General features: G+C 39.1%; 2 protein-coding genes across 3 annotated transcripts in view; both read right to left on the reverse strand.

Annotated features, from left to right (window-relative positions):
• Positions 1–26,722, reverse strand: part of LOC123762887 (uncharacterized) — a 226,765-nt gene that overhangs the window by 23,082 nt on the left and 176,961 nt on the right. The gene's annotated exons all lie outside the window — the stretch shown is intronic.
• LOC138350755 (uncharacterized) lies at positions 543–25,285 on the reverse strand. 2 transcript variants are annotated; one of them, XM_069301988.1, is made up of 14 exons: positions 25,267–25,285; positions 22,261–22,416; positions 21,104–21,332; positions 18,939–19,009; positions 15,874–16,074; positions 13,172–13,335; positions 12,183–12,280; positions 9,687–9,838; positions 7,110–7,257; positions 6,376–6,449; positions 5,982–6,176; positions 5,242–5,399; positions 3,917–4,005; positions 543–690 (listed from the first exon to the last, which is right to left on the reverse strand). In XM_069301988.1, the coding sequence occupies exons 2-14, from the start codon at positions 22,366–22,368 to the stop codon at positions 578–580; spliced, it is 1,800 nt and encodes a 599-aa protein (XP_069158089.1). In that variant the 5' UTR covers positions 22,369–22,416; positions 25,267–25,285; the 3' UTR covers positions 543–577. The 2 variants fall into 2 exon arrangements, with proteins under 2 accessions (XP_069158089.1, XP_069158088.1); XM_069301987.1 differs by lacking the exon at positions 25,267–25,285 and adding an exon at positions 24,506–24,587.

The following is a 26,722-nucleotide window of genomic DNA, read 5'->3' on the forward strand; positions in this document are numbered from 1 at the left end:
ACCAATCAGGAGACCTGCTGCAGCCGAGACATGGATCAGGAGAATTACTAGGGCCAACATACAGATCTTGAGACTTGCTGGGACTGATGCACTGATTGGGAGAACAACTAGAAGTAACATTAAAATCAGATAAATTGCTTGGGTTACTGGTGTTAGTAATTGGCTTGCTAAAACTATGGTCAGATGACCTGCTGGGATTGACATACTGTTCAGAAGATCTGATGGGACTGTCACCATGATAGACCCTATTGGAGAACAGAATGGTATTAGAGGAGCTAATGTTATTGTTAGAAGTTTTGTGATGACTAGCACTGTGATCAGTGGTCCTGTTATTATGAAGACTGTAGTCATGGGGCTTAGTAAGGTTATAATCATTATCGGAGCATTTGAGAGATATGACATCATAGTAACGTGGTGTTTTATTACAGACACGAGATATTTCTTTAGGGATATTCCAATGAGAAGAAAGCCTACCATTAATATCACCTTCCTGAAATGCTTTTACCAGACCAGTACTGTGTTTTCTATTCACCCTGTTACCTTCTTTGGCCAAGGGTTTGGTCAGATGGTGTGTAGTTTATTTTGTCATTTTTCTGATTGTTATCTTGGCTTTCTTCAGACATCTCGGTTCATGTTGAAGGCATTTCCTTGCAGTTTTGAATTCATTACCCCGTTGCTGAAGATCTGGCTCTGGTCAGATGAAAGAACATTTTAGTACTGCATAAGTTTAAGTACTGTATGACTAGTTAAATGTTTATTACTTGAAATCAAAGATTATGCCCACAAATTTTAGAAAAGAACCAAGATGATTCAGACAGTGGCTTTCCAGAAAAAAAAAACAACGCTTGCACAAACTCTAAATTGAGAGTCAATGTATGAGTTGTAGGAATGTCATAGCATGAAGGCGCTAGTATTTTTGTGTAAATTTCCAGAGGAATTAATAATAATAATACAGTAATAATAATACTGTAGTTCATTGTCGGGAAAAGAGGTAGCCAGTTTATACATGTTAGGCTTATATCGAGGTCTGTGGGGAAGACTGACTAGTGCAATTATATTATTAACTTTAATTACTATTATTAATTTAATTATTAAATGATTTATATTTTGTTTCTATATTAATTTATTTATTATGATAGTGGACTATATGATTTCTAAATTTCCCACAAGGAATTGGTGGGAAGGTGACACCCCTTGTGTTAACACCTACATCAGAGGAACTCTAGGATATTTCAAAATGCCTAAGTCTTGTAGAACAGGTTGGTGATAGTGAGTGGTGTCCCAAGAAACATAAAGGTGTAGTGCTTTGAAAAATAGGGGAGATAACACAAATGTGCCAAGAGAAGTGAACAAATTGGATGAGAAAAAGTTGCCCTAGTATTAGTCTCTGTGGTGTAGTGGTAAGACACTCACCTGGCGTTCCACGAGCACTATGTCATGAATTCGTATCCTGGCCGGGAGGATTTACTGGGCGCAATTTCTTAACTGTAGCCTCTGTTTAACGCAACAGTAAAATGTGTACTTGGATGAAAAAACGATTCTTCGCGGCAGGGGATCGTATTTCAGGGACTTGCCCGAAACGCTACGCGTACTAGTGGCTGTACAAGAATGTAACAACTCTTGTATATATCTCAAAAAAAAAAAAAAAAAAAACAGTGCAGGCAACAAAAATTAAAGATGGCCGCCAGCAAGAGAGAAAACAAAACAGAGCTAGATTTTAATGGTTTCACTGAAGAAAACACTGATATAAGCATATAAGCAGTCTACAAAACAAGTTGGCAAAATTAGATATTATAGTGAACTATCATGTAGAAATAATCAGCAAATTGAAAAAAAGTAATGACCACTTGAGTAGAAAAAATTAGGTCTTGAGGGGGTTAGTGAAAGACTTGTGCAAGGACAAGAATTAATTGGCAACAAATTGCAAAGCCATGGAAGAGGAAAATAAATGATACATCTTGATTGCTTTTTTGTACATCATGGAAAGCTGACGCCCTGATGTGCTGACCAAGTTGGGCTGAATCAGCTGGGAACAGGTCCACACCAGACTTCCCCACAACAGTGTAAAATGCCCCCCTTCTGATTCAGTTGTATATATACCCCTGTATGATAGTTAGGAGATAGAGAGAGTGCTGGAGAGGCTGCAGCCTCTCGTTTTCTGTTGCCAGACGGATGAGTTCCTCCTCAACCTTATCCATGTCTGTCCCCTCTCTTCTCTTCCGTCCTCCTCCCCTCCTTTCTTCCTTACTTTGCTTTACTTTTTCTCAATCACAGAGTAGATAGAGAAAACCAGGTGTTACAGAAGTTACACAGGGAATAAAACAGTGCAAGAAGGATATGCAACTCGCCTATGCCCAAGTGGCCAAGGAGCAGAAAAAAATAAAAGCAACAGTAAAGGAAGCCAAACACTGCAGCAACCAGGATAAAACAAACATGAGGCTGGAAGTCAGAAAGGAACTGGCATCAAGTCCTAAATTGGTGCAAAACACAGTTGATCAAAGTCCCTGATAATTTTTGGTTGCAAAGAAAAGGAGATAACATCTAGGACAGAAAGAACTGTAGATGACGTGAAAGTAGTAGATAAGATTGTTGGCCTTGTGGAAGGTCTTACTACCATAAAGAATGTCTGCGACTACAGGAGAATTGGCAGGTACATCAAAGGGAAAGATCGACCTTTGAGGATCACCCTAAACAGTGTCAAACAGATGGAAGTAATACCAAGGAATGTTAGAAAATTACAAAGTGACGAGGAAGGGAAATTATGGGCATTAAGATGAGATCTTTCAAAACAAGACCGAGAGAAGCTGAAACTACCTCGTGAAGGCAAAATGTCTAAATGAGAACATTAACGAAGAAGAAATAAATTCTTTACTCTACAAAGTGACTGGGATAGGCAGGCCAGTAAAATGGTACAAAAAGGCAAACAAAACCGCTAGAGAAAGGGGGTAGTGAAGAATAAGAAGAGAGGGAACATGTTCCTGAAAATTGCATACATCAACTTAGATGTCGTGAAATCAAGATACCGGAGTTAAGTGATGTAATACAGCTGCAGATGCCAGGCATTGTTGCACTCACGAAGACAAAACTTGAAGATGATATTTTAAATGAGGTCATATTCCCAAGGGGCTACTCAGTTTGGAGATGGGACAGAAAAATTAAGAAAGGGAGTGGTGTTGCTGTGCTGGTGAAAGAACACCTAAAGGTAATAATGATTGTAACCAGGAGTTCTACTGACTTCACATGGATCCTGCAGTCTCTCCAAGACACAAACCAGGGTTTTACAAATATTAGAAACTTTTCTTTTGCAGAGTGGTAGACGGTTGGAACAAGTTTAAGTGAGAAGGTTGTGGAGAGCAAAACTGTCAGTAGTTTTAAAGCACTATATTACAAAGTGTACTGGGAAAACAAGACACCATGAGCATAGCTCTCATTCTGTAGCTGCACTTAGGTAATTACACATGCAAGAATGACTGAATTAGTAAGGTTAGGATAGACTAGGTTTTATCAAATTTCTAAGTTAAATTAAAACCAAAATTCTAAGCATATGTAATGGAAAGTTTAAACCATAAGAAAATGTTGAAAAATATATTATTTCAGGCAAATTTGGCTTGTTAGGTAACTTTGCCAATTAGGTACAACACACAAACACAAGCTTCCTAGCCCCGACAAAACAAATGATTATTAATTGTAGTCTATAAAGTACCTTAAGTACTACAATATTACCTTTCCTAATGTGGTGGTACTAATTTACCATTATGCTAATAAACATGAATATTGAGCTTTTTTATACATTACTTAAGTATTGTATTCATTTCTTCAAAAGAATTTCATGCAATGCTTCTCTATCCTTCTGTGACGAGTGTCTCCCCATCCACTGGGAGTTACAATAATGTAACTTACAACAACATAAACTTACCTTTTAGCTGTGGTTTTAAAAAGTCTTTCACTGATATTCCCAGCCACTCTCCATATGCATCTCCATACCATACCAATAACTCTGTCCCACTGTTGAAAAAATATATACAATGTATGATGAGTTTATATTCTAAATTCATAACATGTTAACTTGTATAATATTTATGATTAACCATATCAGAAATTTATGTTGACAGTACCTATACAAATTATGCACACAATTAATAAAAGAAATGCTTGAAGAGTTACAGTACACAGACAAATGGATCATATTCAGACACCTGTTATTATCTTGATTGCTTACCCATTTGTGATTTATCTGGGTAAAGGTGTATGGTTGGAGCATAACATTGCCTACTGCTCATTGACCTCCCAAATGCCACCAAACACCTCAACTGATGTACCTAGTAATCCTTTCATTGTTGTGTATTGTTATTATTGTGCATTATTCTAATCTGCTTTTGTGTCAAAAGTTCTTGCAATGTTCCTGTAAACATTTTTGATGATTTGCTGTAATTATTCTACTTAAAATTATCTGTTACTGTATAGTAAAGCTGTAAAGTACCCGTAAACATTTTTGTGTCAATTTTGTTGTGATTTGTCTAAAATTATCTGTTAGTTTAAGGATTTGCCCAAAACGCTCTGCGTGCTAGTGGCTTTACAAGAATGTAAAATCAACTCAATTTCTATGTTCTCTGTTAATCCCCAATGTACCTTCTTGTACTGTATATAAATAAATAAATAAAATAAATAAATAAACTACTGTTTGCTGGTAACAACTCTCATCAGTAACAAATTAAAACAACAGTAAATACTCAACTTAAAAAAAACTGCAGTTAATAACCAACAAATTTTGGTCTTTAATATCAGCAAAACATACTACATATTACAGTCCAACCTCAAAAATCCAGCGTTGAATGTAATGAAATGCCATTTTCTGGGCGAGACCCGGAGTCCCCACCATGTGGTGTCGTCGTTATTCAAACGAGCGTTCGCTATACAAGACGAATTGTCGCTGATTGGGCCAGTCATCACTCGAAATGTTCGCCATTTGAGGCGTTCTTTATTCGAGGTACTGTACCACTGTAGTGCCAATCCAATTTCCAAGAATACATCCGCATTTAATTAATGAGGAATGATATTAAATTTTTTATACAAGTCACATAAATTTATTTTATCCATAAGGCTCTTAGCAACAGACCAGCCTATATGGTTTGATACCATGGCTTCTCTGCAGGAATTCATTCAACCTTAGTCTGAAAACATTTGCATTTCTCACACTTATTTAAATTTCTGATACCTGTATAACTAAAAAATTGTACAAACCTTTTTATAGTACAAATGGTGACATAAAATATTTCATTTCGAATCTGAACAGCCATAAGATTTCTTTCAGTATAATTTCTGGCACAACTGAGGTAGCGAACCCAGTTGCTCACAGAAGTATTCACAGCATCAATTTCTATGTCAGGTCTCCCACGTATCTGAAAATACAGGTCAGCTGGAATAAAGAATCAGTTTTCTCTACCTTCACTTAATAAATAAATAAATAAATGTTTATTCAGGTAAGGTACATACATACAAGAGATTTTTTACAAAAATTGCTAGGTTTATAGATAGAGCTGGTACAAACAATGCCTAAAGCCACTATTACGCAAAGCGTTTCGGGCAGGAAAAACATTAAAGACTAAAACTTAATACTTATTTATTTGTCAACCACATTCCATTGCTAATTGCACATTAACCCTTAGACCACGCATATTGGGGGTCCGGTAGCAAAAAATATTTGAATTATGTAAAAATGACTTAAAAATGTTAAACATATCTCAAACTTATTGGCTTCATTGTCGTGAAACTTAAATCAAAATATTTTCAGAAATTGATTTTAGACAAATTTAAAAAAAAATTGAACATTTTGTTGATAATCAGAACAGCTCCTAATAACTGGAACTGAAGGATTATGCAGTAATAAAGAGATGCAAGCACCTGTCCGACGCTCAAAGAAGAATAGTAGTAAGAAGTGACCACAAAGTGGATATGCAGTTGGTTGTTGAACATAAATTTACCTCCCATCCATATCCAGACATTTTTTGTTGTTTTTTAATGATTTGGCCCTCACAAGGTCCAAACAGAAGTCCCTCTGGTAGGGTGGCACTAGTCCAGACTCCCTCTCCAGCACCCGTTATTTGAGATTTGGCAATGGTTATAGGCCACGGAGCAGTGAGGCGAGCTCGCTCTTTCACACTTCCATCACGAGAAACCTATGATGCACAAAGGCAGAGGCAATAAAGCAAAAATATGTAAATTATGATCATAAAACTAAAATGTTCAAATCTATAAAAAACACTAAATAAGTAAAAGAGCTCAACTAATAAAAAATAATAATCTATAATATTAATTAATAGTTTACAATCCTTTTACAATTTAAGGAATAAAAGAATGAAATCGTGGACAACTTACCGGAGTATCCAGTATAAGCACCAATGAATGTTTCCGACACAGTCCCGAATATGATCTATTACACTTTATACAATCTGAGGAAAAAATATACAAAATACAGTATAGTACTATGCAATACACTACAGGTTTAAGTCCTGAAAGCATATGACTAAATAGCAAAGAATACATGTTTTATTGACTACTGAAAGGTGCCTCTGTCTTGCAACCAATAATAATACTAATACATACTACTACTACTACTACTATTACCAATAATAATAATATAATAATAATAATATTATAATTTATATTTTATTCATAAAATATGCATACATAAGATCACATTACAAAGGTAAACTTTATTGTAGAGGAGTTGAACATTAAATAAAGCCACTAATACGAAAAGTCTTTTGGGGCGAAACGTAAAATAATTAAGTTAAATTTGTGTTTATTTGTGGGTATAATGGAGTAAGCACTTAACACTAAATGAAAAATAAGCTAACACATTTGAGAGGTTCAATTTAGCAAATGATACACAACATAAAGGTGATACTGTAAGATAGGCACTGCTGACACTGCTAATTATCACTGCAAACTACTGGTAGTATTACTATGAATGTACTGTATGTGAGTAACAGTTACAAAACCCTATCTGAACATCCAGACAGCTGCCATATAAATAGCACATACCGTTAATACAGCCTTTAATTCTTAAACTTCAAATTATGACTAATAGATTCTTACTAATTACTTACATACATGACTGTACATCTTGTTATAAGACTTGGTAAGCTTCATGCCAGCATATGATGATACACGACTGGTGTTGGTCAGCTTCTTGCTTGTACCTGAACAGTCACCACCACCAGTTTTCTTTACATTTTTCGAGTTGATATACACCACCTACATGAAAACATGAGTATGAATGAGCAAATGGTTTTTATTTCATGAAAATGTTTTAATGCTAAGAATGAACTCAAATAATTATGTTAAAACTACTTAACTTAGACACCAACCCTACATACAGCATATAAAAGGAAAGGCAATTGATGACATTTCAGTTTGACCTGGGCCCTTACTGACTTGGTAAGGGTCCTGGATGAACCAAAATTGTATAAATTTCCATCCAGCGTCATTTGCTGGCTGTTGTGTGATTTCTCATGCAGTGTATGATGGTCACTGTAAAGTTTGGACACAATACCGGATTACTTGCATAGTTCTGGTGAATAAAGCATGCAGATAGGTATATATAACATGTGTAAATAGTGTAATAAAAACAATAATTTGGTGGGAGGAGCAATGTTGGCTAGTAAGATGTTGGAGGAGTGAGGGGAGACACTGGATGTTGGAGGAGTGAGGGTGTAGCAGCTGGCACTCGCGAAGTTCTGAGTGTGTTGATGGTTATCTCGAGATGATTTCGGGGCTTTAGTGTCCCTGCGGCCCGGTCCTGGGGACCGGCAATGGTGAATGTATATGGTATGATAGTGTGTAGTGTGTAAATAGATTGTATATATACATAAATTAGCATGACGTATGGGAAATATGTGCAACATATGTGTATATATGTGTCATGCACGTAACAGTGTCTTCGGACAGTACGGATGTTCTACTGCCATAATATAGTGTACGTGTTCATTATACATAGGATTGGCATGAAAAAACAAATAAAATGTATTTGAAACTCTGCGCAAAAAATGAAAAAAAATATATTTGTGGCAACTCGCGCATCCTGCCCCAGGCGCCCTACCGGCCCATGGGGTGTACGCCACGGGCGACCAGGGAATGACGCCGTAACTTACGGACCCCATAGCAGCCAAAGTACGTACAATTCCGACCTTCTGTTACTATACCAATACTCAGGGAAGGGTTTTTGACACTTTCAAAACAAAAAAAAAAGATTTTTTTTTTCCAGAGAATTTATTTCCTGCATACTGAGGGAAGGGGGGGGGGGGTGTCATATTTGGAAGTCGAGCAGTTGAGGGGTTAATGTCATTTGTTTCCTTTTTTATTTCTCCTTTTTCTTACTCTTAAAAAATATTTTGCTCAATAGATAAATTTTAACATGTGACTAACATTGATAGTGCCACTCTGCCTGTGTGGGGAAAGAAAAGAAGAAGAAAAAATCATATAAAACAATACATTGTTATGCCAAAAAGGAAAATTAAAAATCTCACAAATATCCAAGTCTTTCCTTGTTTTGTGCACACTGGGAGAGAGCCAGGTAGGGGGAGTCCCTGGGTCCTTGTACACATCAGCATGCAGTGTGCTCTGGTCACGAACAGGAAAGGGCTTTTATGTCCAAGTTAGATGGTTTTTATGTTTGCCGTTTCACTTTTGTTTACACAATGTGTGGAATAACTATGACAAAATCATTGTCATAGTTATTCATTATTGACAAAAAAAATTGAGTACTTCATACAGGCCTACAATTTTATATGTACATCTAAATGTTATGTGAATCTGCTCCTGGAAGAGCTCAAATGAGGTACTCTAGCAACATACTCCTTTGCTGCTATTCTGCCTCAGAACATTATTCAGAACACTGACGGAGAAGACCAAACTGCAATTTGATGATAATCACAGGCCACAGGTACACCATATCCTCTTCACACAGCAAGCAATTAAAAATTATTCAAAAATTTTCTCATGGATATTTGTTAACCATTACATCTATATAGATGCATTATAACCACATACCGACACATTACAGTATTTGTATAACAGCCAAGCAATAACTAAAATCAACATATGCTGCTAACTGCATTACCCCAGAGATCAATGTATAATGATAACTGCATTTTAACTGCATTTTAACAACTAATACTGTAACAATTTAATAAATATGGAGGAAGGAGAAGGCATTATTGTTTTAATTATTATGAATGTTAAAAAAATAATGGCCAAATTAGGTGGGGTATAACTTGGGCATCTTGTATTTAATATACTCAAATAAACCACAACTATACAGGACCTGCATAAATTCAATACTAGACCATAATAATTCAAAATTAGAACTAAGAGACATAACAAAACTAATTTAGAATACCCTAATTTTAACCATGCAATGCCCTATATATTTATTTATTTATTTATTTATTTATATATATACAAGAAGGTACATTGGGTTAGTGAGAATACATTGGATAGTACAGTATTTACATTCTTGTAAAGCCACTAGTACGCACAGCGTTTCGGGCAGGCCCTTAATCTAGCAGATAATTTTAAGTAGGTAATTTCAATCAGAATTAATAAATGATAAAGATACATTACAAGAGAAAAATGAGATGATATATTTGCATTGCTTGTAGGTAAACAGCTAAAATGGGTCTTACCTTAACTGTATTATTATTGTCAGGTTCCAGCTTTGCAACTTTAAATAAATTAGTAAATTCCGATTGAGATTTGCTCAGAAGCATCCCATTTTGACTTGGCAGAATATTTTGTACAGTTTTAACCATACTAATTCTGTCTGTAGCTAGACTACCTGCAACAATTATTGGTATATCTTTAGTTGCTGATTGATGAAATTCATTAAATATAAGTTAACATAAATTGAACTGTGAAAGGTCATAATTTGGAACAGTTAAATAAAACTGGTACTGAATGTAATAAAAATCACTTTTTTTCTGGTAGGTGGGGGTGGCCTTGGTGGCTCCTTATTGCTAGCCACACTGACATAGTTCTACACCTATAAGTCACATCAACCAGTATGAGTTGTTATAACTATCAATGTGTGGCTACTAAAAAATTATTATACATCCCTCTGCACAAAAAAATGAAAAAATTCAAAACATTATTTTTCATTATACTGTAGAATTATGAAATTGTATAAAAAAATGTAAAAAAAAGTTAGAAATATATGAACATGTAATATTTACTGGGTAGAGTGGCAGTAAAAGGGGTGTGTGGTGGCCATGGTCTGGTTTCTGTCAACACAGAACAGGTGCTGAAGTCAAAACCAACCCAGCAGGTAAACCAGCATGGTGAATTTTAAACTCCCGCACAGCTGCTCGAGCAACCGCCAAGTGACCCGGGACCCCCTCACAAACAGCCGAAGGTGGGACTGTCAAGAGGGAGTCACAGATGCCGTCCAAGAATCCCAAACAAGGCCCAGCCAAGTTTGAATCCGGGACGGAACCAAATGGGACTTCCTCAAGTTCTCCAGGAATCCAAACCCATCGAGCTGGGAATGAACCAAACCCCTGGCGAACAGACAAGTGGACTGACTGGGAGCCCACACCAACTAGTCGTCAAGGTAGGCCAAAACCCGAACACCTAGCAGATGCAGACGGGCCACTACGAACCAGGTAAAACGCCTGAAAGTGCGAGGTGCCAGATTCAGCACGAAAGGAAGGAAACAAAAGTGGTATGCTTGTCGCCCCAGCACAAAACCTAACCAGTCCCCAAACCCCGGATGAATGGAGACATGCCAATACGTGTCCCAGAAATCCAAAGACACCATCTAAGAACCTGGCCCCAAGAAAAACTGGACCTGGGACAGAGTGGTCATCCGTAAGGAGGGGGGCAAGGAATCCTGTGGTTCAGAATGGAAGAGTCCAGAATGAACCAAAAATCTGCACAGTCCTGTTTCAGCACTGGAAATAAGCGAGAAACGCACTCGAGGGACCAAGTCGTTTCAACTACACCCAAACGTGCCCACTCCAAGATGACCTGACGGAGCACAGGGGAAGAATCCTGCCCCGCCAGCCCCAATCCTCTGGGAGGAGGACTCACCCATTGCCATCACAGGCCAGAGGACACGACCTGAAACGCCCACGAATCATGGGACCAAGAGTGGGCAAACAGAGCCAGCCTTCCCCACATCGCCACGCCAACAGGGCGACCCATGAAAAAGCCAGCGCATCTTCCCAGAAGCCAACTGACATAGTGACCACCGAGCCGACCAGATGAAGACGGCTCTGGAGGTGGCACAGGCAAAGAAGCTGGCACCAAAGGTTCACCTCGAAGACCTGGAGGAGCCATTTTGGTGAGGAAGGTGGCATCTCATTCGCAGCGTCGTCTGCTGTATGACTTGTCATGCAGTGTATGGTGTGCTGTTTGGACACAATACCAGCTTAATTGTATAGTTATGGTGAATAAAATATGTAGATACTCAAACATGATGTGTGTAAATAGTGTAATAAAAACAATATCAGTATGGTGGGAGGAGGAATGTTGGCGAATAAGGTGTTGGAGGAGTGAGGGAGGACTGGCCGAGTGTGGCAGCTCAATCTTGTTTTTTGGGCTCACCATACTAACTTAGCAGTTCGTTATGGTGAACACCTATGTATATGAGTATATACAATGTGTGTGTATAGTGTAATAACGGCAAAACACTGTTTGATTGATCGTAGAATATAATATATGTCACATTCATGAGCCCCATCATTTTGAGCATACCGGTGTTCCACATTTTGAACTATATAAATTCCATAAATTACACTTTTTTTTATTAATATTACAGCAAACAAAGAAAAACGAAAGAGAAACATCCAAATAATTGTGAAACATTATGTTCGCAGCAACTGCCGTCCTACGGGGTGATGGGGCCGACTGACTCGGAGCGCTCCAACGCTCAGCGCCCATAATTTGCTCAACTTCCCAGCTCCATCGCGGCTAAAGTATGTCACATACAATATATTTTTTAGTTTCCCCATGATCAGAGACTGCATTTTAACAATATAAGAAGACAAAATAATTTATTGGAAAGAATTTATTTACTGCACACCATGGGTGTGTCTTATTTTAATGCAGAAGAGTTCAGTGTTTAACACAAGATAAAATAGGAGTGCATGTTAATGATAAATCCAAAAATAATCTATACTTACTGTTACTTCTGTGCATTGATATTGTACTGTCAAGGAGGGATGGTATTCCTAACTCTCTGCCATATTCATCACCATACCACACCATCAGCTCCGAGTTACTGAGAACACATGAACACACGTAAAATTTACCATAGCTTTTTGAATTGCCATATTTGAGGCAGCTCCAATTTACTCTTGGACCTGCCCCTGTGGGTACAGTTTATATGCCTATATTCTTTTTTACTTGTTCCTGAAATCTATGAATAACATGTTTTCCATCGTACAGTATGTCAATAAAATCCTCAATGTACAGTAATTACATAATCATACTGTACATTATATATTAACCCCTGCACTGTGCACCTGTTTTTGGCAAAAACTTCATAGTGTAATTGTTAAGGACATATTTTTGTTGGTTTTATAAATGTTCAGGTAAAGTTAATATCAAAATGTTTCCAAACTCAACCATTTTCATTTCAAAACACAGAGTGATGAAAACATTAAAAAACATTAAAATATAGCCTAATTAAAAAAAATAGTACAACTCTCAGAATGAGATTTCTTGGTTGGCGCAGCACAATGGTTAAAGACTTGCCCAAAATGTTTGGCATACTAGTAGCATTATACAAAAATAATACTGCCCATCTTCCCAAGCCAGGGGTTTATCTATAGTCTCCCAGGAGCTTTCTTAAGAATTCTAATTTCTACAGAAATATGTTAAGGTAAACATTCTGAACTGGAACTACCTTGTATCCTCTCTAGAGATTATCATCATTTATTCTTCATTGCTAGAAAGATATGAACAACACAAATTTCTCTGCTATATACAAATCTATAAATTAGTACTGTAAAGCAAACTCTCAAAAAGGTGATTAATGAATTAAGAATTTTGTTTGAAATAAATATGCTTTAATTTTGTAAATATATAAACATGGCATGAGGAATTATAATATACAAAAGTACTGTACAAGGATATGGAATTTGTTTAAAAAAAAATTCAAATAGCAAACCTTTCAACATCACACAGTGTAGTGTAGTATATGTTGCCCTTGTACTGGAAAGCTTCGAGATTCATTTCAGAGAGAGTTCGTGGACAGTTTACATAACGCAACCAGTTACTAGTCGTTTTATCTTCACTATCCACCATCATCTTGCATTTTTTGGATGAATTTAACTGTAAATATGCAGAGATATTGCTTATTGTATTGCTATTTTGTTTAAAAATATAAACAAGTCAGAACCTATTGTTTGAAAGTGCATTAGTGTATTAAAAAGCTGGTGGCTTGCAGAAAGTCCCTCAGTTCTTCTGCAGGATTTATGCATTTTTTTTTTTATAAACCAAAGCACTGTCTTGGTCTGTGTAGTTGTTTTGTTAACAAAAATGTGAATAGGTTTGTTAGACAGGAGTTGTATTTTAAAAACCATGTGAGATTATGGAAGATTTTTTCCTGTAGGATTCTCTCCACATATGTGTAGATATGCAATGTTATGCTGATTTGTCTGTAGTTTCCTTGCAGTATTATTTCTGTTTATTTTTTTAATAAGAGTGATAGTGACATATCTAATTTCAAACAACTTCTTGGTCTAAGGATTTTCTGAATACGAGTGTCAATAGTAAGCACCATTCATTGGCTGATTGACCATTCTGAACAGAATTTTGTCTAATTTAGAGTTTTAGAGTTTTCTAACTTGTCAATGCTCATTCTGAATATTTTGCAATCGAGATAAGATATTATCTAGTCTTTTTATTGTGAACACCAATGTAATCATTCAAAATGTCAGTAGACTTTTTCTATCAGTTATAATCTAGTTGGTCACACCTTTCAAGGGTTTGTAACTTATGATTACGTGCTTGTATTTGGTTGATTGGACACACACAGTTTAGTAGTTTTTTACATTTATTTAGTATAGTCTTGGTTATAGCACTCGGTTTGTTATCAGTATAGTGAAGTGTCACAGGAGTTAAGACAAAGTCTGTAGCAGGGCAGAGAGCGGATTAAGGCCGGGGGTAGAGCGCTTGAATGCGGGGCGAGTCATAGCGCATGGCGCTCTGAATGTTGGCGGAGTCGAGGAGCTCTGTGTGAGACAGGAGCATGAAGGCTCGATGCGGCCAGAGTCTGGCTGTCTGCTCTGTGTTGAGGTTGAAGTGTCTTGTGAGGGTAGGAACTGGACACGCCGAGTGCTACATTGTTGTTGAAGATGTGTGGTATCTCTCAAGTGTGTGCTCTGCACCACTCTTGAAATTACTGATATTTATTTGATGATGATGAAGATTAAGCCACCCAAAAAGTGGCACAGACATGACTAGCCCGTAAAAAGAGGATGAGTATTCGCTTATCGATTGCCTATGTAATCGGTCCACACACACCATCCACTAAAAGGTTAGGATGTCGTTTTGGAGCAAGTATATTACTGACATAATATACTTGCTGCAGGTTTTACCAAGACTTGTTCTTTATTCCTTGTACCACATAAAGGTCTTAGATTCTTTCTTGAAGCGTTTTGCCAGTTTTCTTCAGTCTCCTTTGGCTGATCCAATTTCCTGGGTGGCTTCATTCACTGGAAAGGTTAAACTTAGTGGTTATAACTCTTTCTACTAGCTTTGTTATCTATCTGGTGGGCATGTTTCCTATCACCTAATACACCTGTTCACCTAGAAGTAAATATGTACTGTACCTGAGAAATCTAACTGCCTATATACACTGGTTGCATGTCCCCAATACAATGAATTATTATTATTACAATTAACAAAAGATGGCACCAAGCTGGGAAGACAATGTAGCATGTGATATTTTTTAATTCTTCTCATTTGTGGATAGTATTCTAGAAAGTAGATACAGAGATACAGCAGTCATCATCCAGCCTGGACCTTTATTTGGAATTTTATGAATGTATAATATTCATGTCAGGATATATTGGTTGTATGTGGGAGTAAGTTTCTCTTATTACCTAAAATGCATTTTTTTTTTTTGTACTAGTTTTCCTTGGAATGTGACCTGCCAACTGGTTAACAACCAGGTGCCCAATTACTGTTGGATGAACAGTTAACAAATGGCACCTGGTCAATTCTTCCTGGACAGGACTCGATCCCACATCAAATCGCTCATGAACAAATCCACAATAGCTGCTCATGAGTTGCTGGGTAAGTATCTTACTAACATGTCACAGCAACGACTCTGTTGTCATTATAAGATCTAGGGTGCTGTTTCTTTAAGTTGCAAGCTGTATGGGTAGAGGGGTCCTGTATAAATTTCTCCCTCACTTTTAATGTTTGATTTTTCAAATCTATTCTCTCATGGTTCAATACCACCACTAATCTCTTCCTCAACTAACAGAGCTTTAACTCCAGCTGATCTTTTTATAACTTTATCCAAGTCTGCTGGTTCAGGAAGCGGGCCGCCTGCCCCTGGTTCGGGAAGCGAGCTGCCTGCCCGTGGTTCAATAAGTGAATTCCCTGGCCTAAGTTACATGAACCAAACACTTCCTGCTACATCTAGAATCTCAGAAGCTTCACCATTGAACCAAAAAATATCATTATATTATGTATATGTGTTAGTCATTACTTCTCAGTTCTAAGCCAAAACAGTAAGGCATGCTTCTACTTTCCCCAGGTGCGGGAAGTGAGCCGCCTGCCCCCTGGGACTCCTAATTCAATTACTTCTTGACACTCATTAAGAATTTATAGTTTTAATTGCTTAATTATTCAACTTACAATCCAAGCATAAGCCGAGTCAGCGACTCCCTCCACATCTTTTTTATAATGACCTTCATAGGGTCCAAAGACAAGGCCTTGAGGCAAGCGGATACTAGTCCACACACCTTCACCTCCACCTTGAACTTTTGACTCTGAAATATAAAGAGGCCAAGGTGCTGTCAAGCGAGCCCGGTCTCTCACACTCCCATCCCGGGAAATCTGAAAAAAAAAAAAGCGTTGAATGTAATGAAACGCCATTTTTGGGCGAGACCTGGAGGCTCCCCAGAGCTTATCCAGGCTGATATGCTAATGTCAGACTTTGGCATCTGTCATGTGTATGGAGTTCTGTTGGCCTACCAGGGACCACGAGCAAGAACCGGGCCCCCTTAGAAAGGCATGGGGAGCAATGGTCTATAGAAACCTCCGTGTAGTTGGAAGCATTCTATGTCTGCCATCAACCGGGTCAGGCACCCAGAAAGGTAGGCGTCCCAAAACAAACCCCTATTCTGGTGAAAATTGCTACCAAAAGCCGAACAAATGGATAGAACTCCCCAAAAAGAAAGGAGCAAAGCAAGCATGATGTGTGACATCATGCTTGTTTCTTTTTGGGGAGTTCTATCCATTTGTTCGGCTTTTGGTAGTAATTTTCACCAGAATAGGGATTTGTTTTGGGACTCTTACCTTTCTGGGTGCCTGACCCAGTCGATGGCAGACACAGAATGCTTCCAACCACACGGGGGCCTCTCTGAGGGGGCCAGATTCTGGCTCGTTGTCCCTGGTAGGCCCACAGAACTCCATACACATGACTGATGCCAAAGTCTGACATTAGCATATCGGCCTGGATAAGCTCCGGGAAGCCAAAGGGGCTCCCCCCAGAAAAGTTCTTTGTAAAGGACAAAATTAAATTATTAAAATGTGGTTAGTTAAAATAATATATAACTTTACTTTTTTCACCAGTGCTTCAGAAGATGTTCAAGGACAATTGGTCTGCTACCTAAATACATGCACAATATTCAGGCCCCTAAATGCACAAGGAGCACAGCTAGACATGAAAACACATGCACACAGCTGACTACATTACAACACTCTCCAACAGGCCTCGCAGTGGAGAATAATCATGTGATACATTTAAGTAAGGCGACTCAGGAGGAGTCGACTCCTCCAGCAGGTATCTCTGGTGGGGCAAGGGAAGTGCAAGAAAATCTTGAAGCACAAATAAAATAAACACAAAGCAGTGGCTCTTTGTGTAACAATCATTCTAAGAATAGCCGAATAGCCAGTCACTTAGCCGAGAACTTGAAGCGACATGTAGGGCCAGTCTGAGTGGTATGACCAAACCGCTAGCAGCTAAGTGAGATGGAAAGCTGGACATGACTCCAGGTGACCTGGATTGCCATCAGTTAGTTAATCATCACAATCAATCATAATTACGATAATCATAAACAGGGTATTTATGCCAAGGTAACAATGTGTTACGGACCTGAGCCCAGCGTCCGAGCACGGAGCAGTGACGACCGCGCCATCTGTGGGTCGGCTCCCGAAACCCCCTCCAAATGGACGACGCCATCTAGTGAGGACGAGATATACTGGCCACAAGGGCTAGTTTCCCGTCCTGATCAGCTCATAACACAGCCGCTGCTGACCTCTGGTGAGGTGGAGCTTAGACAGCAACGCCATCTATGGAGTGGATAGGTGGGCGTTTGTGTCTAAGCCTGTAAGTGAGGTGCCCTAGAGTGTCCCTATTACTGATGACGTGTCTGATTACAGAGTCGACCTGGGACTGCTGAATCGGACGGTGGATCAGTCTACCCAAGGCAGCCGTAGAACCTCCACGCATTTGCTGTAGAAGCTGTGAGTCACCCCCCCGGATGAACACTGTTGTGTTAGCCTGCCTGTGATGTGGCAGTTGAGGATTTGTCGTACCCGGAACGACTGGTGGAGAAGACTAACCACTGGGGTGTTGTGGTGAGGAGAGTGATCTGTGAAATCACACGAGGCTCCTGCCTAGGGCTCGCAACCCTAGTATCGGTCGTGGAGTGGCCTACGCAGCGTTGCTGATTGGAACCTGCCAGCTAAAGGCTGGATTTGTGATTGACGGCCTCCACGACGGTGCACCCAGTGGGACTGTGATTTGGCTGGCCTGTGGCCGGGGTAGACTCGCTGGGAGAATCTAAGGATTCGTCTAGAGGCCACAAGAAGAGAACCAGGGCTACTCGTCTTGAGCACCGTTAAGCAGAGCATCCTGTGTCTTCGGAGGAAGACAAGTGATTGTAAATAAGTGTAGTTATAGTAACAGCGTGTGACTGTTTATATATTTATTTATTGGTGGTGGTGAATATATATTTATTTCTGAGCAGTTTTATCCCTTCCCCTTTAATTTACTTGCGTTACGGAGCACACCCCTTGAAAGTCATTACTAGCTTGGGGCCGGATACCCAAGCTCTACTAACTTCAGAGAAAGAACCCAGTTGCGACCCCAGAGGGCCATAACACAATGTTTCTCCAATCCAATCAAAAAGTCCATATTTTTGTGTTCCTATTCTTTATGACAAGTTTTTCTCTGTTTAGGGTTGATCTCTGATCCCCCACGATCTCCTTGCCTCAGAGAGCCAGATTCTAGTCCTGGCTCATGACAAGATGGGGTGGTTCTTAGAAAGCTGATATAATTTCATAATGCTTGGCAGTATCAGCCCTGAAGCTTAGGGAACTACTAAAGGGGCTCTACTAGGTATATTCATAACAAAACTAGATTGATATTATGATATATTACTATGAACACCAAGTAAAGCCATACATTTAACTCATTCACTGGTATTGCATTTACATTTAAGTTGACCATCCTGCAGGGTACCATCATCTATCTACTTGAATGAAATCAACTTTCAAAATTGATTGAGAAGAAAAACATCTTATGTAAACTGCACACGTGATTACCAGCATTTACTGCATGGCCTGCAAGCACAGGTTTGGAGGTAGATCTAAAGGCAAATAAAATGCCACGAACATTTTAGTCAAAATGTCACATGTAGAATGCCACACTCAGCCAGCCCTCTCACTAAATAAAAATTTAAAGACATACTTACTTTTTCATTAAGAATCAACACAAAATGACTGGAACACACCCCCACAAAATGCTTTTGGCACTGCATACAATCTGAAAAACATGAAGTGTTAACAAAAATCTTTCACATGTAAAATTAGTAAGGAGAAGTAGGGGTAGTAGTCGAAGAATGAAGAGAAGTTGAAGGGGGGAGAAGTTGAAGGGTAAGAGAAGTTGAGGCATTAAAAGTAGTTAAGGGGGGAGGATTAGCTGAGGAAAACAGAGGCTACAATTATTCTAGTGTGCAGATTAGGGACTAGATCCAGGTGTTATGATTTCTCTCTCAAATGTGCTATAAAGTCAAGTTTAAGGGCTTTTTAGTGATTCTAATAATTTAGATGTTTTGTTGAATACAGTTGGATATAAAAGTCCTTGGCACTTTCTCCAGGTCAGCACATTCTCCAGCTTTGAATGAAGCTGTTAATGTGCAACAATATTTCACTTAGGTTATCCCTAGTCAACTAAAACATGCTACCATTGATTTGACATTGCTTGTCTGAAAGGTTTTTGTTTAAAAAATTTCTTTACAGTAATAGTGATAGCTACTTTCTTGTTGTTTTATAAAAAGGTCTCGACATGATTACTCCTGGTCTTTTATGTTTTTCCTTCTGTATTATGGTTCGACTTTCGTGTTTTATTTATAAAAGAAACGGTGTTAAATGTAATGAAACGTCATTTTCTGGGCGAGACCCGGAGGCTCGCCGGAGCAATACCGGGTTGATGTGTATATATATATTAGACCGTATCAATAGTGAATTGATGGAGTTCTAGCCTACTGGGAACCGGCACCAGAACCTGGCACCCCTCAGAGAGGCAGGAGCAGCAATGGCCTATAGACACCCCTGTGTAATTGGAAGCATTATATGTCTGTCATCTACCAGGTCAGGCACCCAGAAAGGTAGGAATTCCAAAACAAACTACAACTGGTTAAAAATTGCAAACCAAAAGCCGAACTAGCAAGCAGAACTCCCCAATCAAAAACAAGCATGACGTCACCACAGCCACTGCGAGCTATGCAACTCCCCACTCCCTGTGAGGGGAAGGGGGTCCCAGGGGGTGACCCATGCCGGCTAGCCAACCCCAGTTCAGAGGCTGAAAATAAAAAATGCGAAAAAAATGCAGACTAGAGGGAGGGACGGATGCCACAGCGCCTCCAGGTCTCTACTAGAAAATGGCATTTCATTATATTCAACGCTGGTTTTCTATACAGCGCCCCTTCGGCTCCCCGAGCTACCTAACCAAAGGTAAAGGAAAAGAGGGACTTACCGGGAGGCAGCTGCCACTCGCTCCTCAACTCGAAGTCGAGATAACTGGCTGTAACCTGCGACCCAAGGCTATACACGCCCAAGAAGGGCCAGGAACATTAACAAGGTACCATGCAGCCAGGACCTTGTTCAACCTCCAAAAGCCCCATGCCCAAATGATAGGCCAGGACATCATAGGCCAATTAATCAGTAGTAGTTTGTTTTGGAATTCCTATCTTTCTGGGTGCCTGACCTGGTAGATGGCAAAGACTGCTTCCAATTACATTGGGGTGTCTTTAGGCCTCTGCTCCTCATGCCTCTCTTGAGGGGGCCAGGTTCTGGCTCTGGTTCCCGGTAAGTCTAGAACTCCTTTGATTAACTGTTGCCACGATCAAATATACACACATCAGCCCAGTATAGCTCCTGGGAACTGAAGGGGCTCTCCACAGAAAAGTACCAATTACTGTACTTATAAATATAATTTTATAGTACCATATATAATTTATATTTTATCTTTTTATTTCAGAATAATTATTCAGATTGAATTATTCAGATTACCATATATTTAAATTTTAATATTTAACAAATTTAGGAAGGGCCCCCCCAAACTATATTTGTACCTCAGGCCCTTCAAATACATAATCTGCTACTGGCTGTAGCCAAGTCTGTTTGGAGAGATTGTGGGGGCCAGGAGTGGCAAGTTGTGTTGTTGCCACATTAGCTGTGGCCGAAGGATTTCAATGCTGTGGTCAAGCGGTCTTATATACCTGTGGTGCAGGATGTAACAGTACTTGCTCACAGTGCTGATGTAGTTGCTACAAGTACATAAAATCAACATAGAAGGAGCTTCAAAAGTAGAAGTAAAAGGCACTTTATTGGATGATCATGACAAAATAATACTCACAGGTCATATCATCATTATTTAGCAATTCTGGATCTGTGTATAAGCAACCAGCTGAAGCTCTTAAGGTGTAAGAGCATGGTGCTCTCTTGTGTATAAATTCTGATGATGGTCGGCATATCTTTTTGACTTTCGACGTGATCATGCCTGCTGGAACATTATCATCAACAACACGAACGTGTATTCTCTGCTTTTTTTCTGAAGTTGTACTGGGTGGTTTTGTGACAACAACCTAAAAATAGAATTTCAGTAAAAATTTCAAAATAGATCTATGAAAAATACAGTATATTTTATATAAATGTCATGATGTTATCAAAAAACAGATGGGTTAAACCCTTAAGGTGCATTTACATGTATTGTCACATTAATTCCAGGGAAATTGTGGTTATCATATCTTTGTTGTAGTTATCACCTGCTTTTTATACTTGTGATGTAAATATTATAATACAGTACATCTGTATGGATGTAAAGAATTAACTTACACCCATGAACAAAATTCCATATTGTTAATAATTTCTTAAATGAGATTATCTTAATACCATCAGCAAGACGACTGTCAGATCACAACACTTCTGCCAGTGTTTGAATCAATTTCTGGAAGACATTACCAGACTGAATAGCAGTGAAGGAGTGGATTGCAAGACCCTTTGAGCTGAATCAGGCTCAGATTTGCATGTAATATAGGTATACATATTACAATGTACCTTTAAGTTAACAAGCATATCAGAACTTCTTATATTGGCGAGTACAAACAATATACTGTTGAAATTTTGCAAAAAAATTGTCAATTTGTTTTCCATAGTGTTTCAAGATGATTACCACTTAACTGGACAACAGGTTATTCGTTTAGTCTCAGTCCCAAGGGGTTTGGAAAGAGTGCGGCCCTTTGCACATGAATTTTTTTTTTTTTTTTTTTTCATTAGGTTAGGTTTGTTTAAAAGAACAGTAATGACAGAACAACCATCCTAGCTAGGAGATCTGTGAATCCTATCCCATTTATTACTGTGAATATGTGATAGTTCATGTAACCTAAATTTACAAACATTATACAGTACATTAGCAGGAAAAATGAACAGAAATTTTACTCAAAAATCAAACCTAGATTTAAGAAATTAAATAGTCATTGTATTAATACAGAACAAGTACAAAAGTGTAGTTACCTTAGCAGATGCATGGTCATTTCCAAGTACAAGAATCCCATAAGTCCATAAATGGAGAATGTCTTCCTGAGATGAACTTAAGCTTGCTGACCTGCTCTTAGCACTCATTTTTCCTGTTGCATCTTCTATTCTGCTTCCTTATTAGTTCATTTTTGTCTAAATGAATCAGAGTTTTGTTACAAACATGAAAAAGTTATTTATTACAGAATTATCACTTAAACTGTGTTTTATAACATGCAAATGTCAGATTTAATAATGGATGTAATTCTCTTCTACATGCATGTATTTCAAACTGCAATGCAATGTCATTATTCAGCCTGTTGTGACAACTTTCCAGCTAATTATATTTTTGCAAACTGTTCACTATTCCACAAGCATGAGCCACAAAATTTCCACAATCTCAAAAATTGTATTTGAAAGATATATATTTAAGATACTGAAAGAGCTTGTAGCGAGTAGATTATCCCAATAATATACTCGCTCCAAATGCTTTGTTAATATTCCTGTCAACCTTTGGAGATGAATGAGGTGAGGCGTTGCCCGGACAACACGGTGAGGCGTTGCCCGGGCATATAAGCAGCAGGATAGCAAACATTAAGCAGAGTCTACTTTCAAGTGTGGTCTAGAGCAGACACTTGCGAGATACTGTACCAACGCTCAGTGCGCTCAACTCACACCAACGTATCACCTGTGTACTTCTGTATATTCGACCAAATATATATATAGTATCTTAGTGTCTGTGTTTATTTGTCACCATACTCTACGTAACAATAGAACCGTTACAAGCTCAAAGATTGTTGGAACACAAATTTCTTTATTTTGTACTGATATTACATTACCTTATTGTCATGTCTTCCCAACCAAATAAATCAAGATGTTGTATAATTAAGTTAACTAATTTAGTTTAATGCATGAAGATGACTGTTGGCAATTTATGGTTACAATTTTTTTCCTCTTTCCTGTGACTTTCACTCCATACTTGGATACAAATCTAGCACGTGTGTGTGCGCATACATTCAGAGGCCAATGGCATCAGAAAAACATGAGGATGAGAAGAGACAATAGAACCTATTTCCGTGGGTACTTTCTACTACTGTATTTGGAAAAAACTATTAAGGCATAATATTGAACTTAAGACTTTACAAGAATTTTTTTTTTTTTTTTTTTTTTGAGATATATACAAGAGTTGTTACATTCTTGTACAGCCACTAGTACGTGTAGCGTTTCGGGCAAGTCCTTAATCCTATGGTCCCTGGAATACGATCCCCTGCCGCGAAGAATCGTTTTTTCATCCAAGTACACATTTTACTGTTGCGTTAAACAGAGGCTACAGTTAAGGAATTGCGCCCAGTAAATCCTCCCCGGCCAGAATACGAACCCATGACATAGCGCTCGCGGAACGCCAGGCGAGTGTCTTACCACTACACCACGGAGACTGCAGAATGTAAAATCAACTTAATTTCTATGTTCTCTGTTAACCCCCAATGTACCTTCTTGTATATAAATAAATAAATGAATAAAGTGTTTTTTTTCCCAAACCTTGCCCAAAACGCTATATGTGTATTAGTGGTGTTAGGTATTGTATGTACTAGCTCTATCTATAAATCCAATATTATGTTTGTAACTCATCTTCTATGTATGTAATTTTAACTCAATAAACATTTAAATTTTGTTAATCCCCTGTTCGACTTGTGATCCTGTGGTCCCGGGTTCGATCCCGAGCGCCGGCGAGAAACAATGGGCGGAGTTTCTTTCACCCTATGCCCCTGTTCCCTAACAGTAAAATAGGTACCTGGGTGTTAGTCAGCTGTCACGGGCTGCTTCCTGGGGGTGGAGGCCTGGTCGAGGACCGGGCCGCGGGGACACTAAAGCCCCGAAATCATCTCAAGATAACCTGACAATCCCAGTTGCGTCTGGGGTACAAGTGACAGGGTGAACCACCCACCGGGTTTTCTTCTTATTGGGGAAGACGGAGGAGGTGTGGCACATGTTCCTCTGACTATGTTCATTCACAGGATGACTGACTGCCCAATAAACTAGCCCTCCGGAGTCAAATTTAACAATTACATGAACAAGATCCAGCCATCACTAGTGCCTGTAAACTAAACTTCACCTACTATGAAAGACACGCATTAAAAATTGACATGCTTACAAATGTAACACATGTGCTATAAGTTACCACGTCAGTGAGAGCTTATTGAAAAGTGTAACGGAAAATAATTCGGGGAAATACGAGACAACTTACAGGCACGAGCCGAGCGGCCGCGTACATGTGTGCCCTCTCGTGCTGCAGGTTGGTAACTAACGTCCCCTGCCCTGCAGACGACGCCGTCCTCACATCATATTTGTGGCTCATCTTGTTTAATTTATTATTGAGCATGTTACGTTATCCTTTCCTGCCGTTTACAGTACCAGGAAGCTAATTGTTTAATATAATTTCCCCCCTTCGTTATATTCCTCTTAGTATTGGTCTGCCTTTGCAGATTCAGCCAGGCCACCAAATTGCTGGCAGGTCAAGCAACTTGCCGGCGCAACCAGACAAAAAAAAGGCTAACCACTACACCCAGGCTATTATTATTATTATCAATAAAAGGACACCCAGGCTAGATTAGCATATTTTTCTTCGACTTTATACGCATTGTTCACGCCACTTAAATGCTAACAATTACAGGTGTGAGGCGGGCCGCCTCCGGAGCCAAAGTTCCCACCCACAACATTCAATTTAATTTCTTTCTTTTATTATATCCCTTGACCTTAGTATTAGTTCAGCCACTTTGCAAGTTATTATACGTGACTGTCAGGCTATTATAATTGCCAGAGCCAGCCGCCAGGTCAATATACTTTCCAGAGTCGACCATTAAATATCACATAATTATCTACCTGTCAAGATTTGGCTAGAGTAATAATTCTTTCTGCCCGACGACAGTATCATGTAGTATGTATCACCGTGACACTTCTTAATTTTAACCCATCCCTCTTAAGGATTGCCGCTTATTATATGCTTACTCTTACAGGCCCTCCATGAAGCAGGCAGCCCGTCGCCAGCAGCGGTCCTCATATTTCCGAACCAATATAGAAGCATCAAGAGGAAGTATAGGCCAATAGGCCCTCTGCAGTTGCTTCCATTCTTATGTTCTCATATCCAATTAATACCCATAGTTTCGTGTTTTGTTTTGAGTTTGTCAAAAGTTTGTTCACCTCACCCAAAACTGTTGTACCATATCACCTCACCCACGAGTATAATGCGAGTATAAGTATGGACGAATTTACGTGTTTATATATAACACGGGAGACATCTCCCGTCACGCAGGGTGCAGTCGCACCTCCACAGATCTCCAGTATCATCTATTGATAATGGTATTGGCTCAAAAGGGCCTCCACCTACGGGCTATTCATGCCCGTGCCACCTTTTGGGTGGCTTAATCCTCATCAATCAATCGTGTTTATATGCCTTACGGGCTATTCATGCCCGTGCCACTTCTTGGGTGGCTTAATCTTTATCAATCGTGTTTATACACAGCAAATTCAGCATCGCTCCTGTGCCAGGTAAGTCCACTACGGGCTCACCATAGCCCGTGCTACTTGCCCCGCTCCTGTGCCAGGTAAGTTACCGGCTCACCATAGCCCGTGCTACTTGGAATTTGTTCCAAGTAGCTGAATCTATTACAAGGTGTTTACAGGTTATAGTTGTGTGTAACCTGTTCTTAGATCACTAAGAACAGGTTACAGTTCTGTTACCTAGCAGTAAATAGGTACCTGGGAGTTAGTCAGCTGTCACGGGCTGCTTCCTGGGGGTGGAGGCCTGGTCGAGGACCGGGCCGCGGGGACACTAAAGCCCCGAAAATCATCTCAAGAAGATAACCTGTTTTTAGATCACTAAGAACTCTTTGACCCGGCCAGGAATCGAACCCATGCCATCCAGGATCACCCCTAAACGTACACAGTACTGTGACCACCATAGACGATCATTGGTGCGGTGGTCACGGTACTGTGTACGTTTAGGGGTGATCCTGGCCGGGTCAAAGAGTTCTTAGTGATATATATATATATATATATACTGACAGCAGGTTTTCATTTATACATGTTTCATTGAAAATGACTGCATATTCTATATTGATTTTCTTGTTTAGGGCTTCTATCCCTCTGACTAGTGCTCTTGCTTATTGGTTTAATTGGAAGAGGATTTCTCCAAAAATCATCATTGTTCAAGGTGAAGAAAAAGAAATAAATAGCTGTAGAATGTATTACTTATTATAAATTTACACAATGTTTCAAACCTACATGGTTCATTCTCAAGTGATGGGACAGTATAGGGCATATTAGATTTATACCATTAGGGAGGGCAGGTGTAGACAAATGCAAATAGGTGAAGAGTAAGGCATTAAAGTGTGAAGAATAAGGAGGAAAAATGGTACGAAGCACATACAAAGATTAGTCAGGTGTAGTGGGCATGACATGTTGA

Source organism: Procambarus clarkii, chromosome 47 (genome assembly GCF_040958095.1).
Source record: "Procambarus clarkii isolate CNS0578487 chromosome 47, FALCON_Pclarkii_2.0, whole genome shotgun sequence".
In the NCBI taxonomy this organism is placed as follows: Eukaryota; Metazoa; Arthropoda; class Malacostraca; order Decapoda; family Cambaridae; genus Procambarus; species Procambarus clarkii.

Coding starts and splice junctions, on each gene's coding strand:
- LOC138350755 (XM_069301988.1), bottom strand. CDS start 22,368: ATGAGTGCTAAGAGCAGGTCAGCAAGCTTAAGTTCATCTCAGGAAGAC. Junction 4,006..5,241: donor ACCATTTGTACTATAAAAAG/GTTTGTACAATT, acceptor TTTTTTCAACAG/TGGGACAGAGTTATTGGTAT. Junction 691..3,916: donor TTTAAAACCACAGCTAAAAG/GTAAGTTTATGT, acceptor TCATCTGACCAG/AGCCAGATCTTCAGCAACGG.